General features: G+C 26.7%; 1 protein-coding gene across 2 annotated transcripts in view; it reads right to left on the bottom strand.

Annotated features, from left to right (window-relative positions):
- Positions 1 to 6,391: 6,391 nt before the first annotated feature.
- Positions 6,392 to 19,034, bottom strand: part of LOC107451896 (uncharacterized) — a 32,089-nt gene continuing 19,446 nt past the window's right edge. Inside the window, exons 5-8 of one of the 2 annotated variants that reach the window (XM_087152063.1) lie at positions 16,678 to 16,747; positions 13,328 to 13,395; positions 10,653 to 10,750; positions 6,392 to 7,390 (exon numbers count right to left, since the gene is read on the bottom strand). In XM_087152063.1, coding sequence (XP_087008189.1) covers positions 7,267 to 7,390; positions 10,653 to 10,750; positions 13,328 to 13,395; positions 16,678 to 16,747 — 360 coding nt within the window. In that variant the 3' untranslated portion in view covers positions 6,392 to 7,266. The remainder of the gene's footprint in view (positions 7,391 to 10,652; positions 10,751 to 13,327; positions 13,396 to 16,677; positions 16,748 to 19,034) is intronic. The other variant, XM_087152062.1, reaches the window with a different exon arrangement.

Raw genomic sequence — 19,034 nt, 5'->3', positions numbered from 1 at the left:
AATATTGTTACTTATTCTAAAGTATGACATTCTATAAGAACTAAATAAACTAAAATTATTTAAGATATTCATATTTCGTTTATGACTTCATTTATAATAGAAGAGTTGATTAATATGATTACATAATCTGCATGACATTTTGCAAGAACTAAATAAACAGCAAAAAATTATTTCAAGGGCACAGCATAGTTACTACCACAAAATAGGCAATTTCTTTTTAAAATATCGAAACTAAAAAAATAAATTAATGTTTTTCAAAAATCTCAAATTTTTTTAAGTATACAGGGTTTTCTCTAATCACCATCTTAATACTATATACGTTAGAATCCTTGTCGAAAATAAAGTTAAAAAAAAAGATATACATTCGAAGTTACAAGTCAATATTTAAGTAAGAAAACAAATGATATTACAATCTTATGACAATTTATTGAGGAAAGCAGGATTAAAAATATCAATGCCTGCTTTAATGCAAGTGAGGAAACAGAGGGAATATGAAAGATGTTTATCAAAAAGGCCTTCAAAAGTTTAAAACAGCAAACATTAGTTAATAAATTGATACTAAATAATTCTAAATGTACCGTGTGAAGCATTAGCTACCACCAATGTGAACATTTCTAAGACTTCATTTTTGACAAGGGTTCTAAAAATATATATTAATGGCAATTATCACAGAACACCATGCATAAATATCAACTTATTACTTTTAACTCTCTCCTCTGTCCTCAGTTTATACCAAGCATGTATCATATTACTAATATACGTATATTATATAGAAGGATACTCGTATTTCCTTAAGGTTTCCACTTAATTAAAAAATAAATATTTGACATTCTCAGGGTCTTCAAACGAATGTCAACAAAATTCTCATCCATATTGTTAAAAACAGTAATTTTATATCAAAAACATTATTTTAAACAGTAGGAAACAATTTAAAGCAATAAAATAATTTCTCTTATTTATTATTATTAAGAAATATTTTCCTTTAATTAACCTAAAATAATTTTAACAAAAGTGAAATGAAATTTTTACAAGAAATGATTGTGTCTGAGACAAGTCAGGCTTGTTAAAGAATTTTTATGGTTTGGTGCAAAAAAGAAAATGTAATATTTTCTGACGAATCTAGGTTATCCCAGTTCAATAGGAACTTTTCCTTTCTAAATACATCTGATACCAAGGCAACAAGTATACATTCAATTCAATTAAGATTGAATTACATTTAAGAATCTAACTAAAACTCTATACCATATTGTAAAACATGACAATTTTTCATCAAAAACACTGTTATTCAATTAAATCATAGAAACAATTTAAAACAAGAAAAAATTAATCTTTTTACTGTCAACAAATATTCAGATATTAATAAAAAGAAAATAATTCACCCAAAGTGGTTTGTTGAATGATTTATAATGGTTTTATGCAAAAAAGAAATAAAAGTAATATTTCTTGACAAATCTAAATAATTTTAGATTAACAGGAAAACTGTTTTCTTTTCTCGATACATTTAAAATCAATAGTTCAAAGTTTTTGTTCTTTCTCTTAATAAAAAGATGCTACTACAAAAATAGCTGCAAGTAGAACAGTTAAAAAAAACTTATAAGAGAGGCGAAAAGCACATAAACAGCGAAATCTATCTCAAAATTCAACAGTTATAAACATTGAGCAGTCGTACAACAGGAATAATTCGAAGCACACTTATTTAAGTTACTACAGTATATCTATTTAAATATACAATATATCTATCCTATAGGAATTACTTTGCATCAGGCACAGAGGTGGAGGAAAGGGATAAAAAGGGAAATCACAGAAAGATTTTTGGGAGATTGTCAAAGAAGATAGCATTAATTCCTAATATTAAGTTCTCATTGTACTTTTAGTTTTAAAAGTCTATATCAAATGTAATAAGAGAAATAGAATTGTTTATTGGTTCCTTCATTTAGAATTGGGAGGAAACTTTCTAAATTCTATATCTAGAATAGAAAAATGTTAAATTTTATTAAAACTTTAATGTTTGTGTCTGTGTTTGAATTTTATAGAAAAAAGAAATACTCTACCACTCATTAATTTCCATAAATCCTGCTTTCTTTTTTTAATTTTTTATTTGCAGCATAGCAATATTCAATCCATGTTCAGTCCAATACTCACTTATACACAGTTCACCAAAAAGTGATATTATAACCGTTGATGAACAGCCAACTCAATATTTTGGGTTTACGACTACTAATGTTCAACTCCGTAGCCTTGTAATTTTGAACCAAATCCAAAAGAAAAGGGAACTCATGGATCAAGTATTAGGAGAAATTTTGCCTTCATGAAGGACTTTTTGATGGAACTAACCCGCATTTGCGTTACATGGAACGGAAAACCATGAAAACGTCCCACAGAAAGCCTGCCAGCAAGCAGACTCTAACCCATGATCCATCTACCACTGCGGATATTTTACGTCAGCACTGAGGTTAGTGCAGGCTGGAAGCGGAATTTATATCGACCAGCCGTCGCTGAGGATCGAACCCGGTTCACCTCACTCGAAGGCGAACGCTCTATCCCCTGAGCTATCACAGCAAACCAAGAAGTGACAGTGAAAGTAAACAAAGCAACAAATACTTGGGAATAAATTTGGCTCACTGGCGCCAAGAGTATGAAAACTAGCACTTGTTTGGTTAGCAATCACTAGAAAAAGTATTGTCGATTCAGTGAGTGGTAGAAGTTGGCAATGTCAACGAGAAACAGCAAACCTTTATGCTCACTTTTTGCTGAACAGAGTGCAGTTGCTACTTCAATGAAGCTTGTAAAACTGCATTGATTTATTTTTAAAATAAATATCGGTCCTGAAAAGCGAGAATAATATATTTTTAGCATGTTGTTAAGAAACCAAAATTTTCAATAAGTTTGATGACTAAATTATATTTGATAAATCATTTGAACAAGTGCATCATAGACATGTATATAACAAGTATAAATCATCTCTGGGGTGATTCCAGCAATTGATATAACATTAAACACAAAATTTTAGATAAACTAACCAATCAAATGCCTCAAGTAGTTAGAACGGTGATCTCTTCTAAAGAGGGTTAGTTTGATTAACATTTAATGCATAAATCAGTCTATTCAATAAAGAAATATGTTTGCTCTCTTAAAAAAATTATATTGTTATGGAAGTAATTGCTATGTGCAATTTTTAGAAAATTTGAACAACACATGATTTACTGAAATTAATGAGTGGTAGACTAAGTTCAAAGATACAAATAATGAGTACAATCAAGGAGTGCAAATGAGTTCAATGAGTACAAATAATTAGTACATTATACTCCAAACAAATTACCTGCAACTACATTTTAAAATAAAAGGTGCTTGATAATTATCTTTACAGTTTTAACTTTCATATTTTTAGTGAATGTACATATTCCTAGTTTTTTTTCTGTGAATAGGGTGTTAGAGAAAAGGATGTTTATTGCTATATATATATAGAACCCTCAGAAGGTAATGCAAAAAAAAAAATGTAATCTTTTTATGTGTAATAGAAACACATGAAATAATTTAAAATTGACCTTACCTTAATGTAAAATTGTTTATTTTTCATGAATTTTTCGGTAGACAAAATAACAATACTCAAACTTTGTGAAATTTAAAAGGAATTATTGTTTGCTCAGGCAGAAAAAAAACTGTAGGTTGATTTCCAATGCTTAAGTTACATACCTAAGGTATTTCATTTCTTTTATGTTTCAATTAATATCTAAGCTGTAAAGAGATACTAATAAGTGTTATATTTTTTAACTGCTTAAAACCTTTGTGGTCAAAAATACAAGACTTAAAAGTTGACACTGGTAACTGACATTAATATTCTTCAAGATTAAAAAGTCAGTTTTTTTTGTTTGTCTCATTTTTCATCAGTGAAGAGGAAATTCTTCACATACGTAATCTTTTCTCCACTGTTTAAAATCTGAGGAAAATATAATTTGTATGAATGACATTAACTGCTAAAATACTTTAAATATCAAAGGCAATGTATAAAGTTTTATAGTTGGTAGCTAAGGTTTTGGTATTTTGCCTACAATTATGATGTTGGCGCCTAAAAAACATTTTTTGGGTCTAAAAAAATTTTGTTTTAATTCCATTAAAAAGAAATTTAAAATTATCCTATAAAAACTACAAGTAAGATAAATTATCAAAATATAAATAATAGAGAGATTGCACACTTTCTCATAGCCTGCTCAGATACATAAGTTCTGCACAGTGCAATTGCAACAAAACAAACTCAGTTTTCTACAGAGCTTCAGTTTTGTGCAGAACTTCAGTGTATAAAAGTGAAAAATCTCTCTAATGTTGTATCAATTATAATGTTTCATTAACTTATTATAATCTTTACAGTGTATGTATGTTTCAAAATGCATTGTAAGGTTAACTTTCCTCTATTTTTAAATATGCATATAATTTCCAAGAGGAACACATTATCAGAAACAAAGCTTAAAAAAGGAGCTATAAATTAAAACAAGTTTTTAAGAGAAATACAAAGCTAAAAAATCAGCATAATTTACAGTAATGTGTAACTAACTTTAATAAGCACAAAAAGAATTTTTTCCATTATATGAAATGTATTGCACATTTCAACAAATGCAAAACAGTATAAAATAATAATAAATTTAAAATAGATATATTAATTTGTTTTGATAATATTAAAGTCTTACTGATTGTTTCAAAACCATGCAATTAATCAAGTACAAGTTATGAAAAAAATTGTTTAAAAAAAGGCTTATCTGTTTTGGTAGATGTTAAATAGTGTCATACTTAGGAGATGCTTAATGAATTGTGATAATAGGTACTACTGATATTGTGGTTACAGTTACCTAATATACTATAACAGGTAACAAGTATAGGTACCTAAAACAAGTTCTGAAGTTATAGATTTTTCACAGCCTCTCAAACAGGATTAGTACCCAAAAAAATAATTAATTTTGCAATGTTTGAAACCAATAAAACTTAGTTATAATCAAAACTATAATAGCAGTCCTTTTGTAAGGTTTAAATTCATTATAAATGATTAAGTACCATTAAGAATAAATAAAATTTATAAATTTTGCTTCAATCAAAGTATTCAATGCTAATAATATTGAACTGTCACTCTACATAATTTATTTACTAAATTTGTTTTTTTTATAAAAACATATTAACTTCAAAAACAACTTATAAAATAAATACAGTTAAATGAAAGATATATTTCTAGTTAATTGCACAAAATTCTTAATATGATTAACAAAAATAAGATTATAAGTACTTATAAGTACAGTGAAGGAATAAATGAGGAATTGATAATAAATAAACTCTTTCTTCTCTAAAATATGGGGAGGGGGAGATAATAAATAAAAAAAATTATTAGTTTATAGTTTTAAACACAATTTCTATTATTAAAACAACATTTCACAATGCAGTCACGCTAAAATGCTATGCTATTAAAAAAGATAAATAAAAATTTGGTTAGAATTGTATTTACAAATAGTACATTAAGCTATTATAGGCATGTGATCCAATCAGAGCAACAACAAAAATAATAAAATAGCATAATTATGCAAATTTGTCAGTAAGTATACAATAAGATGTAGATCAATTTTTATTAAAGTTATAAGACTTATTTTTTTTTTATTCATTTATTCTAATCAATGTTAAAGCCTTACTTTTTCCCACTAATAAGACGCAGTGCCTTACGATGTGATGTGTTAAAGATCATTAAGACTTACGAAAAATTTACAATTAAGTAAATAAATAAAATATTTTGTTTAATAATCATATTATTTAAATAATTATTTCTTAAATATCACAATTACTTCATATTAAAAGTAAATTCAAAATAAATAAATAGAATTTTATAACACATAACAGATTAAACAGAATAATATTAATATATAGTTAATAAGATAAATATAGTTGATCAGAAACAAAAATAAGCAGCGATAAAACAAAATTATGTAGAATATTTCATTTTAATTTAGAAAATAAATGCACTAGTACTAATTTTACGTAAATTTTGTAAATATCACAGCTAATATGCTAAAAACAAGAACAAATTTTCAAATATACATATATAAAGTACAATTTAATAAAATAGCAACTTAAAAATAAAATGCAATAATATGTATATGTTGAAAACAATATTTTATAATCAAATGACTTGACATAGTTAAAATGAAATTGTAGAACTCATATAAAATCAATGTAAATATTTCAAACTAAAAATACCCTATTTGAAACAAAATTTAAATATAGAGAAACATGTTTCGTTTCACTATATCATTAATATAACTTAGATACAATTTCATTGTAATATTAAAATGACTAAAAATTTACTCATAATTGTAAAGAACAAACTACATTTTATTTACATTACTTTAATAAGCAATTAGAGTAAAATATTAAAATAAAAACAAGCAAATTTAGAAAAGTTTTCTTAAGGAAAAATAAATTCCCCAAAAGAGATTCATATTCTTTTAACTTAAAACCTAAAGCACAAATGAAAATATAAACATATTTTTTTCTCTTTATTTTTAATTTTAACTGCAATATAGAATTTATAAACTAAGCTAAATGCTTAGCAAAAATGAAATATGTAAAATTTCAGTGACTGTTTCTAAAACAAAAGTGAAATCAATTAAATTAAAGCGTCGTTAAAGTTAATTTTGTTAAGCGCAAAACATTTCATATCAAAATTCTTCTCAAAATTCGAAATGTTTGGAAACAAATTTTTTTTTAAAACTTCAGCTGCAATATAAAATTTATAAATTAAGGTTTCATCATATTAATGCACAGAACATTTTTGATGTTAACTCAATAATTCAATTATGAAATAAAAAAAGGTTTTGTAAATGAACCTCATTTAAAAATACCGATAAACGATTGGCGTACGTGTTTCGTATAAGCTCTTCAAAACAGTATTTAATAAATATTTATTTGTCAACGAAATTAGTGAATTAAAAGTTTTTTGAGCGTTTAACATGCATTTAAACCTTACAATGTCATTGCTTAATTATCAATAGAAGCTTTAAAAAAAGAAAAAAAGAATATGATATAAACTATACTTTGATAAAATCATTTTTAAAAAAAATCTAAAGTATAGAACTCAAAATAATAAGAAATATTAAAATGTATTTAATTATTTCCCAATGAGGGAAGAATGATGTAGCTGCACAGGATGGTTTGAGCATGAAGTCATCTGGGATGCTTTTCCAAATAACAAAAATGCAGGAGAAGGGATGTTAAGAACATGTGCGTATCTTGCTATTACCTTCTGCGGAACATTTTATTTTTGTTCTTTCTGTGGATATATTCATTATACTGTTGAGCATAGATTCTTGATTGGGCAGCACCATTATAAAGTAACTCGTTGTTAATAAAACTTCCAGGGCTAAAAATATAATAAGTAACAATTAACAAATAAAACAATAAACAAGCGTAGAAAATGACTAAAGTACGATAATTTATCAGTTTTAAAAATTTATAACCTATTTGTTATAAGATAAAATTGTTTTAAGTTATTTAATTTTTAGGTAATTTGAGTCAACTAAAGACTCTTTCATTAATATGACTGTTCCATATAATGCAAAACACAACATCATTGCTATTGAAAGATTTTAAAGAAGCAAAATCTAGTTCCTAACAAGTAAATAAAAAATATTTGGGCAATAAAACTTTCAAAGTTGGAACAATGAGTAGCTACAGTGATTTACCTCGTTTTCCACCCCATCCCCCACCCCGCATTGTTATTATAGTGCTATATTTACACACACTCTTTTCTATGTTATTCTGCCCGTTCTTAAAATATACAAGAAAAAAATCAAATAAACGTGAACAAAATCAGAAAACTGATGTATAACCTATTCTGTGAGTTGTATAAGCGATATATTTAAACGAATAAGAATGAATCGGGACCACACTAAAACATTGTATAAATGTAAATGTCACATAAATGATGCTCCATTGCAATATGATATCATCCTTTGATATGATACAGACTTACAGAATAATCGATTTTTAATATCGGGATTTTAAAAAATCATGTGAAACTCAACCGAAATAACTGGCAAAAAAAAAAAAAACTGTTTGAAACAACGCTTGAATTTAACACAAAACAAGCTTGTCAAAAAATAATTTCAAATTTCTCATTTTTAAAAAATATTGTACGAAAATACCAGGAAATAAATTGAAGTAAAAAGAAAACAAGCAAATAAATTGAATTAGGTAACGCAAAAGAAAAAATAGAAGATCAAAACACTTATTAATGATGGTATCAAGCGTGCTGAAAAGTGATTACTGAAATGCATAATTCAAAATTACCATCGCATAATATCACATTAAAATTTAATTTGCTCTATTTAAAGCCAATTAAAAAACGGGGCAAATATACCATAATGATTAAATAATTCTTCTGTTACAAATCCTAATTTGCGACAAAGCTGTTACTCATTAAAATAAATTATTTAAAAATGAGAAAAAACATCACTTTTTTCTAATAATTGATCGTTAAAATTTTTCCCATTCCGGATTTACTTTTTAGATTATCAATTTTATGCTTTAGTATCAGCCTCAGCAGTTCATAATTCTAGCTGAGGTTATGATGGAATTTTTCATATTAGTCTCATGTTCTCAAAGTTCATCCAAAGTTGAATATCTCTCTCACAAATCTGCATTAAAAAAAGTCATGGCACATGAATGAGAACTTAGAAAGAAAAGAAAAAATGATAGAGCTGGTAAGAGCGGAAATGTCTTACTAGCAAGATTTTTCGTAGCTAATAAAATTTAAATTTCAGATTAGTGGAACCCCAAGAAAAATTTGTAAGAATACAAATCATTGATTCGCAGAAGTAGAATTTGCATTCCTACAAATTTTTAATAAATTTGAAAGACACAAATGTATAGGATATATGAAGTCTGTAGGATATTCCTACAAATTTTAAATAAAACTGCCGACAAATTTAATTTTTAGATTAGCGGAACTCAAAGAAAAATTTATAGGAAAATACAAATTATTGATTTGCGAAAGTCTGTTAATCAATGGTCTTCAGATTCACGGAATTCTGCAAATTAGTGGAAGAATCACATGCATTTTGAATGTTCCCTAAATATTTATATATAAATACAAAGAAATGAATTGTAGTATAGTTATCAAAGAATGCCACATTTATAAAAGGTACCAGTAGAAATTTAAGAAAAAAGTGAATGAAATTGCTTTAAATTTTACCAGGTTTGATAACTATCCTCAAATATTATACTTATAATTTATGTTTTGAGAAATAAAAAAAATAATTAAATAAAATCCAGGAATATATGTTGAATTATAGTAATGCAATTACAGTAAAACTGTAGCAAAAAAATATCTTTAAGAAAAAAATTTTATAATAAAATTAAAACATTTTATATCTAACTGACCTACATCGCACTGGAGCTGAACAATGGGCTATTAGGGACGGCCTACGAGACATCCCTGAGGATGACAGGGAATGTGTTAAATAAAATAAAAATTAATAAATATTTACTTAAAAGTTATCTTTTTGCACGGAATTATTTTTAAATAAAAGAATTTTATAATTGTGTGCAAAAATTCTTCAATTTGTGAAAAAGCTCTGGAGATATGGCGAGATATAAAAAGAAGTATATTTAACCTTAAAAGATCCAAACTTTGAAATACTCTACAGGCCAAACTATTAAAACCTTATTTCACCGATTGCAGCTACCCCCATTAATTTCAGGGTCAAAAATCTGAATCTATTGAAATAAGATATGTTTGTTCAGAGAAAATACATTTTTGCGTCTGATTTTATAACTCAAAATGTGGTCAGCACTAATTACTCCACATATCTGAAATAACCCTTTTGAACCATTAAGATTGAGTACTAGAACCTAAAGATCCGATCATTATATCAAAAATTATTCAGAGTGGTCGGCTACAATATAAGTAGAAACTTTAGATTAAATATTCAGTAATTGCTAATAACTTTTTCCCCTATCTTTGAAATTTCTGTAATAAGTTTTGAATAATGTAAGATTTGTAAATAAAATTAACATAATGTTACAATTATGTAACATAATGTTACAATTCAAAAAAAAAAAAAAAAAAATAATGTAACTATACTATAACAGATTGATCAATTAAGCTGAGAAGATTACTTTGTCAAGAGCTGAGGCTAAATGAATGATCCTGAGTGCAATTAAAATTGACATTATCAAATATGTTTGTGTTTTTAGTTTAATATCAAAAAAAATTTCAGTAGAGATCTTCAACATTTTCATTTGTGGAAGTGTTTCAAATTTAGAATAAATTTAATTACAAAAAAAAGTAAATAAAATATTGAAAAACTCTGAATAATTTTAGTTAAATTCTCAATTAGTTTTAGTTAAATTCTCAATTAATTTTAGTTAAATTCTCAATTAATTTTAGTTATGACAGGTTATTGCCACTCCACCAAATTAAAAAGATAACAAAAGTAAAACACATATGAGTAAAGAAAGAAGCACACATAAAAATTTAAAAATGGATAGCATACAAAAACTACATGTTAATCAAGCTGTAAAATATAAATATTTAAAGTTTAATAGCAAATAATTACTATTTTATTTTTCTAAAAATGTCTTACTATTTCCAATTAACAAGTTAAATTAATTTCACTTACTAAGAAGACATGCTGTATACGACATAATAGCACAAAGTAAAGCCACCAATTAAGACAGATAACACAATTACAATAATAAGCGCAGGAACAGGTTTAACCTAAAAATTAGGAATAAGACAGAACTAGAATTAGCTTAAAACATATAAAGCATTAGAAAATAAATAAAAATATTATATTTGTAACCTCTTAGAAAGAAATGAAAGAGTCAAGTTTTTTATTAAAAGTAGATCATCTATAAATACTTTATGAAATTTTATACAGAAATTTTTAAATATTCTCAGCAGAGATTTTTAAAAACACTACATTATTATGTTTAAATACAGTAATTTTATATCATGTAATTAAATATTAAAACTTATCTAAAGTATATTGTTAGAGTCGCGCCTTGTAATGAGTTGAGCCAGGTTTGAATCCCAGCAGCGGCTGGTTGATACAAATTCTGTTTGCGGCTCGCACTGCCCACAGTGCTGACCTAAAATATCCTCAGAGGTAGATGTATGGTTAGAATTATTTTGCTGTTAGACTAACCATGTAAGATTTGTGCGGTTTACCTCTCCATGTAAAGACAATGCGTGTTAGTTCAAGAAAGCTAGTTTGTTCCAATGCTTGATCTATGAGCTTCCTTGTCTTTGTGGTTCGGTTGAAAATTACAAGGCTAAGAGTTCAACATTGATAGTCACAAACTCAGAATTGGGTCAGTTGTTTAACACTGATTATAAAATAAAATAATGTATACTGACAATGTTTGAATTAAAAAAAACAAATTAAACAATTAAAAATTTTATTTTCAGAGTTTTATTTCTTTCATTATTTAAAATGCTACAAAATTTTACATATTATGAATTACATTTTATTGAGAAAAAAGTTTATTACAGCATATATATGACTACCGTACATTTTATAATTAAAATGATGTTTTTTAGGTATAGTTTAAAATAGCTGCAAGCGTATCTACTCTTAAAGAATCATTGCTGACAAACATGCTTTATACTTAGACCATCCCTTAAATCAAAATGTTTTCTAAATTTTCTTTTGGATAGAAAAAAAGTAGGAATAATAACCAAAGTTTATTCAAAATTTTAATTATAAATGATAAAAGTAAGCTAACAAACGTTAAAAAAAGTAATTGTTTTTTCAGAAGTATTTGTGCTGAATAGTGAGCTTGGTAATTATCTTTAGGCGAATATTTGGTTAGACTTTCAGAAAAAGCAAAACATTCGGCTTTGTTTAAGTATTCAAGCCTCTCTAAATACAAATAGTAACAGTGTTTTCACTACAGCGCGAGAATCTAACATATTTTTTTCTTTTCTTGGAATAAAAAATTATTAACGCGAGAAGTTCGCGCACTCTATTAATCAATTTCAAAATGCACGAATTTTGGAGAAAATTTAGTCTTTTGCCATTTTGAATAAAATCCGTTTCACTTTTCTTCCTTGATCTTTCATTATTTTGAACATTGGTCCTTGTTATCCAGCTTCCCTATTCACCAGTATTGTTCAGAACCGGTGCGAACAGCAGAACACCCCCCCCAAACCACGGAACCCCTTTCAGAACACATTTCTCTGCAACCACGTGTTCACCATAGGTAAGGTTTCTTCATGTAAAAGGTTTAAATTTTTTTGTGCATGAATGTAAGATGGACAAATACCTTGTTAAGGCGACATCTTCTACTCCATAACAGACAAATGAAAATGAAACAAATGTCGGTAGAAACGGTCAAAATGAAACAAATACGTATATTTTTCAGCCAAATAAATATAATAGCTGATGAAAAAGTAGATAAAGAACATTTTCCATATGTTGATGCAGCAAAAATATTCAATTAGAAGATGTTAAAATGTATTATAATTAAAGAAATAGTCTATTCATGTTTTTTTAACTTTTTGAAATCTCACCCCGTTTTTGAGAAAGGGTGAGAATTCTCTCCCACTTTTTTTCTGTAATGAAAACACTGTAGTAAGGTTTCAAACTTTTGGCAAACTTAAAAAAAATCTTAACTTAATCAAATTTTTAAAAAAAAACTATAATTTAAATTAATATTAGGAAGGATATCCCTGTAAAAGGAATTTATAACCATGATTACAGGTTCAGAGTGAACTTTATTTAAAACCATATGGTTAATGTAAAACAAATGTTGCTTTAATCGTTAAAATTTTTGCAAATATTAGTAAATAAAATAGCAAATTTGATCTTAAATATACTTTAGTTTAGAAATTAAAATAACACAATTAAAATGCAAATTAAGAAACATATTGAGTAAGTTGTAATATTTTTATAAAATACTTTTATTTTCTTTAAAAAATTTTTGCTAAAATTTAATTTTTTTAGGTAATTTTTCAACTTTTTTGTAAAAACAGGGAGATTTGTACCTTTTATAAGAGTTTAGAAACTCGTATTAAAATTAAGGAGTCTCCCTTGGAAAATCGAGAGAATCGGTATCTGAGACATACCATCACAAACCACATCAAATTGTAAAATAATGGCACTAGGCATTCATGAAGTACTAAATGAGTTTGAAAAATTAAATTAAAGTGTCAAACTCAATTATACAAGGAGTTATAAAGGAGTAAAGACATGTTGGTCATACAAAAATAAATAAAAATCAACCCTTTAGATAAAAACAATAATTTGGGACAATGAAACTATCTTGAATTGAATATGAGTAGTAGACATACCACTTGAAGAGAACCATCAGAATACTTTTTACATGTCAAGTAAGAACATATTGCTTGACCAATTTCATCTAAAAAAGAGAATGAATCATTATTGAAAGGTACTACAATTGTGTATTACAATACTGTACTTTTTTCTTTCAACAGAAGCCAATTAAAAAATTCAGGCTTCCGGGCACATACAGAAAACTACACTAAAATGTATCAATTAAAAATTTCTTAATACTGTGGAGAACAGCTAATCTATGCAAATTGAGATCATGATAGAGCCAAATTATTGAAAACTAAGTAGATTCTCCAGTCATGGCTCTGTTCAAAAATTCTCTGTTCAGAAGGTTTTATGTCTTACCTGTAGCTTATAGATATGAATAACTGACTATTGGTTATCAATAGCCAACCAATTACTATGAATAGAAATAGTCTGTCAATTAATGATAAAATAGATATGAAACATTCAAAAAGTACATTGGCACCGCCTTTGAGGGAGAAGTAGTGGCTTTGACTACGGCCTAACAGCAGCTACTGGCCCTCCAACACAAATTTGAAAATGCAGTCCTCTTCTCGCACTCACAAGCGGCCATACAATCAATTAGCTCACATGAATGCCCCTTGACACCTGAGATTTCCCGATGTCAAGACCTCTTAAGATCTTTATTTTTTAGGGGAAAACGAATAGTCCTCCAGTGGGTGCCAGCCCATTGTGGTGTTTGGGGTAATGAGCAGGCAGATTTACTTGCAAAAAAAGGTGCTAATTTGCTACAACAAGGAAATATGGCAACTTCCTTTCGGAAAATCAATGATTGTCTTTCTGCTCACTTATACCGCATAGGCCTTTCCACTACGCCTTTTTGTCCCTTTTGTAAATCTGGAGAGCAATCGGGCAGAGACCACCTGCTTCTATGCGGGGCCCTTCATGGACACACTGAGTCCTCAAGATATTGGGAAGCAAGAGAACTTTTAAGGCAATGACTTCGGTCTTCTTTCTTTGTTATCCTACGTACATTTGTATTCGTTATCTACTTGATCTTTCTATTTGTAGCTTTTGCCTTGCCATTGGAAATAAAAAAATAAAAATAAAAAATTCAAAAAATTTAACAAATGTTGGAATGACACCATTTTTACACTTGTTTTCAACGCACTTGTGTAGACTACATCAAGACTATAAATTAAGAATCTGTATTTCAACTTTTTATCTTTTAGCTTCTTTAGATCCCTTTAATCTGGGCAACATATCATTGTATATATAATTAACCCTTGTTATGTGTTATCGGTTGAAAAACAATTTTCTTTAACCCTCCAAGCATTTAGTCTCTGAGCAAAAAGTGTACTGAAATTTTCCAGCTATACACAGCTTTCACATTAAATAACATTGCTAAAACTAGCTTTAATGCAAAAAAGTCACTAACTTGAAAGTTAGGAAAACAACAGAGATAACATTCAATGAAGGAAGAATTTAAAAGAATACTGAATGTCAAAAAATAAAACTTCAAAAATAAATAAATAAAAATAAAATAAATAAATTTTAAAAAAAATTTAAATAAAAAAAAAATGTTGGCTCTTATTTGCTCCAAACACAGCTTGCATATTAACTCTCAAAATTAGAGTCCCAGTTTTATAACTTTCAACATTTTTACAGATTCCAAACTGTGACAATTTTAAAAATACTTTTTAAATAAATACCTTTATTTTTTTTTAAAAAAAAAAACGCACCTTTAAATGGTCATTTTTTCATAATTTTCAGTTTAAAATATAGAAAAAAACCTTCATGTTGTTTATCCATTATATATTTTTTATTTACTTTTCTTTAAAAAAAAATGTGTGCAGTCTTTTAGCATGCTTTTAATTATTTTTTATGAACTACAAATTTTTCTCTTATTTTGATAATGAGTTAGAATTACTTTTTTGAAATACACACATAAAATAGCATAAGAAGGTAATTTAAAAATTGTTGAGGATCAAATTCAGTTTATTTCATATTGCACATTTTGATGAATTTTTACATTATGAGAGAGCCATTTTAAAACTAAGAAGTGCCTTTTTCTGGGAGGAAAGGCTCAGCCCTTTTATTTCCTAGGGAGAACTCTGTCACAATAACTGTTATATACTGAATATACTGAATTAATAAAATATACACCAATCTTTTCTAAATAACACTCAATGAGAATAATTTTCTCAAATTATTATTGAATTACCACAATGCAAAAGTTTTGAGGTATATAAAAATACACTTTTTGTAAAAGGTAATCTAATTAAATATTTATTTCTTCAAATTTAAATATGTTAGTAATTTGTCAAAATAGTGTTACATATTTCTTACAAAATAAGCACAAAATACATCGACAAAAATTGGCAGTTTTTTCAACGTCTTCAGCTTTAGCTTTATTATTTTCAGTGTTCCATATAAGCTCTGATTAATCTATCATGATCTGACATAAGAATTTAAGAAGAAATCGACAACACAGAAGTTCCAGAGTTGTTAATGCACAAATTGAATTGAATCATTAAAATAAATTAAAATTTTTTAAAGGCAGGATTCAAAGGTGTATAATCTAATTGAAAAGGAAGTTATAAAATGAAAAAAAAAATAATAATAAATTAGTTCAATACTTTAAAGCATCATAAAAATTTAATTTAGAGAAATTATTTAATTTTAATAATCATTTTGGAAGGCAACATAATAAGTGATTGAGAAGTTCCCAAAAACTAAACTGTATAAAACTGCATTATTAATGTAAATGAACTAAACATTTTAATGACTTAAGGGGGGAAATACCTGCGATCAACCATTTGCTGAACAAATGGGGAGGGAAAAAAATCTATTCAATTTAAAAGGATAAAAACTTTTAGTAATAACAGCTACCAAAACTAAATTTTAGAAGCAAGATTTTATCATCAAAACAAATGAAAAATTTTAAGGAACAAATTTAAGGGGAAAATATTATTTTTTTTTATTTTTTTTTTTTTTTTATTCTTGTTATTTTCCATTTTTTGTTTAATTCAAGACTGTATTAACTGCTTGAATTAACAATTTTATTTACAAATATTAAGAATTTTAGTTTTAGCATTGTTGTTCAATAATATTAAGATTGTTAATATATTTAATAAGAGAGAGAGATTGGTAAATGTAAAAATAAAAAATCATTTAAATAAGAAAAAAATGAAGTGTATATTTTTTTAAGAAAAAAATCTTGAGTTTTACAAATCCAGCTATTACCAATTAAGCTAATGTTTGTTTATATATATATATATATATATAATTTTTTTTTTTTTTTTTTGTAAAATTAGCACCTCTAATAGAGGATAACTTTTAACAAAGAAAAGACTTAACTATGAAATTAGTGTCCGATACTTACCTTCAATATCTTGAAAATCTTTAGTTGATAGTGAAGACAAAAGTCCTAGCAAGCAGTGTCTCATTATAACCTAAAATGGACAAAATATTAAGTTAATTTATTATCATATTATTAATCTAGATTTTTATTGTAAATAAATTTAATAAAAAAATTAATACAATTTTTTATTTAGGAACATGTGCCTGACATTTTAAATTAATCATTAACATTTGGTCAAAAGAAATACTAAATACTGGATTAAACTAAACAAATTATTGTTACATTATGTATTACCACAAGGAAAATATAATGAAGAGAAAAATCAAGTACAGTAGGCTAATTCCAACACTTTCTAATGTATCAGAAGGATAGGTTGGAAAACAAAAAAGCCAGACAGGATGAAGTTCCACTCCAAACACCTTTCTCATATAATTAAAAATGCGTGTTACATATCGAGATAAAATATTAATGAACAAAATTAATGCTTCAAAAATACTTATTGCTTACATATAAACTACATAAATTTGAATAATTTACGACAAGAAAGAGTAAAACTATACAGTTTTTACAATCAGCAAGTTGATAGGGTAGCAGATGACCGCTTAATAATTTATTGACTTTTCCTCCATCACTTCCTACAAAGAGGAACAGAAACAGTTAATCGCCAAAAACAAATTGTTTTTATTATTATTATTGGTCCAGATAGTACGGAGTCCGGATGGCCGTGAGACTGTAAAAGCAGATTTTAGGTTGTAGGTTCTAGTTCAGGTTTTAATTGCGATGTAGGTTTTAATTCATTTTCTTTAAATAAATTAAATGAAAGGTCTTATTAATTTTTTACAAGTCAAAATGAATTTTACCTCAGCCTTATTTTTGTTTTTTTAAAAACATTTAGAAAAACCTAGATTGCAAAGTTTGCAAAAACTTTTCGATTAATGATTTTGTCATGCAAAAATATGCATAGTCTATTTCTATCAATCAAAAATAAAAATTATCATAAACTAACATTCATTCAATAAATAAAAATCATAAATATAATTGTTTATGTTTTTATTTGATAACCTTGACTTAAAGTTCTATTTGAGAGATTCTAATGAATGCAGAACAGAATCTATTTTCAATTCAATAGGACGAAGTGCCACTTCCTTCCTTCTCCCCCATATAGTTAAAAACATATGTATTAGTATGAGAGATAATTTAAAACATTTTAAGATAATGATGAATTTAAAATTACTGCCAAAACCTCCCACTCCTCAAGCTGCAATTTTTTACAACTAAAGTATAATTCCACACCAATGCTTAAGAGCACTGGAAGAGATTCATTATTGGCAATTTTTCTAAAAATAATACTGTCAAAAATAAAGCTAACTTGGCATTATTAACATTAAATTTAAATAAATTGGCTAGCAAATTAATCATCAAAAAGATTGTTAGAATGTAGAAGACTGTAAGAAGACTGTCAAAACACTTTTGTGGTAAAAAAAAAAGAGATTAAAAATATATCATGATATATAGTAAAATAACCTTAAATAATAGCTTATTGCATGATTTAACTGAATAAAAAATGCTAGTAGTTAATATTGATAGAGAAAGGAAAAGAACATAAATAATTGAATTTGCTATTTAAAAATAGAATAAAAACTAATGAATTAATTTATTTAAAGAGGGATAGTAATTAATTAAATATGAAAAATTAATTTTACATAAAAAGTAATTGAAAAGCTGGGAAATACGTAATCCCTTTGATGGTCTGGCAATTTTATTTCTAATATTAATCTCTACTGTGGTCTATTCTTTAAAAAAAAAATTTATTAGTTTTTAATACTTAAAGTGTTATTTTTTATTAGTTTTTAAAGCTTAAAGTGTTATTTTTAAATAGAGGAAAATCAGTTTCAACAACACTTTGGGGAGTAAGTCAGTTTTTCGACAATGATATAAATTTTAATGTTCAAGACAGGCGCTTTTCAAGCGATATAGTATTTTTTCAATTTCATAATTTCAATTTATTAATGGCAGTGAGATACACCTTTAAAATTATTGTAAGCATGAAAGCATAGTCTAACTTAAGATAAAATTAGGCACAGCAAAGTGATACCATGTTACATTATTTGTGAATGACACATCTTAAAGATCAGTTTACACTTATTATAGAATTTCATTTTACAAATTCTATTAAATTATGTTTCACTTATCACAAATCATCATTATATATTTGTAAGAAGAATGAAAATGTGGCAAATATGATAATAACAGACCAGATTGAACCTAAAATACACAAATAGGTTATAATTTAAATAGTAGTTCAAAAGATACCATAAGAAAAAGTTCGCTAAAACCATATGATTACTATATCACAGGTTTATTATAGCAGGATTTGA

Source organism: Parasteatoda tepidariorum, chromosome 9 (genome assembly GCF_982258835.1).
Source record: "Parasteatoda tepidariorum strain Cologne lab strain chromosome 9, Ptep-v5.0, whole genome shotgun sequence".
Classification (NCBI taxonomy): domain Eukaryota; kingdom Metazoa; phylum Arthropoda; class Arachnida; order Araneae; family Theridiidae; genus Parasteatoda; species Parasteatoda tepidariorum.
The sequence above is the reverse complement of the archived record's forward strand: the minus strand, read 5'-3'. Positions and strand labels throughout refer to the sequence as shown.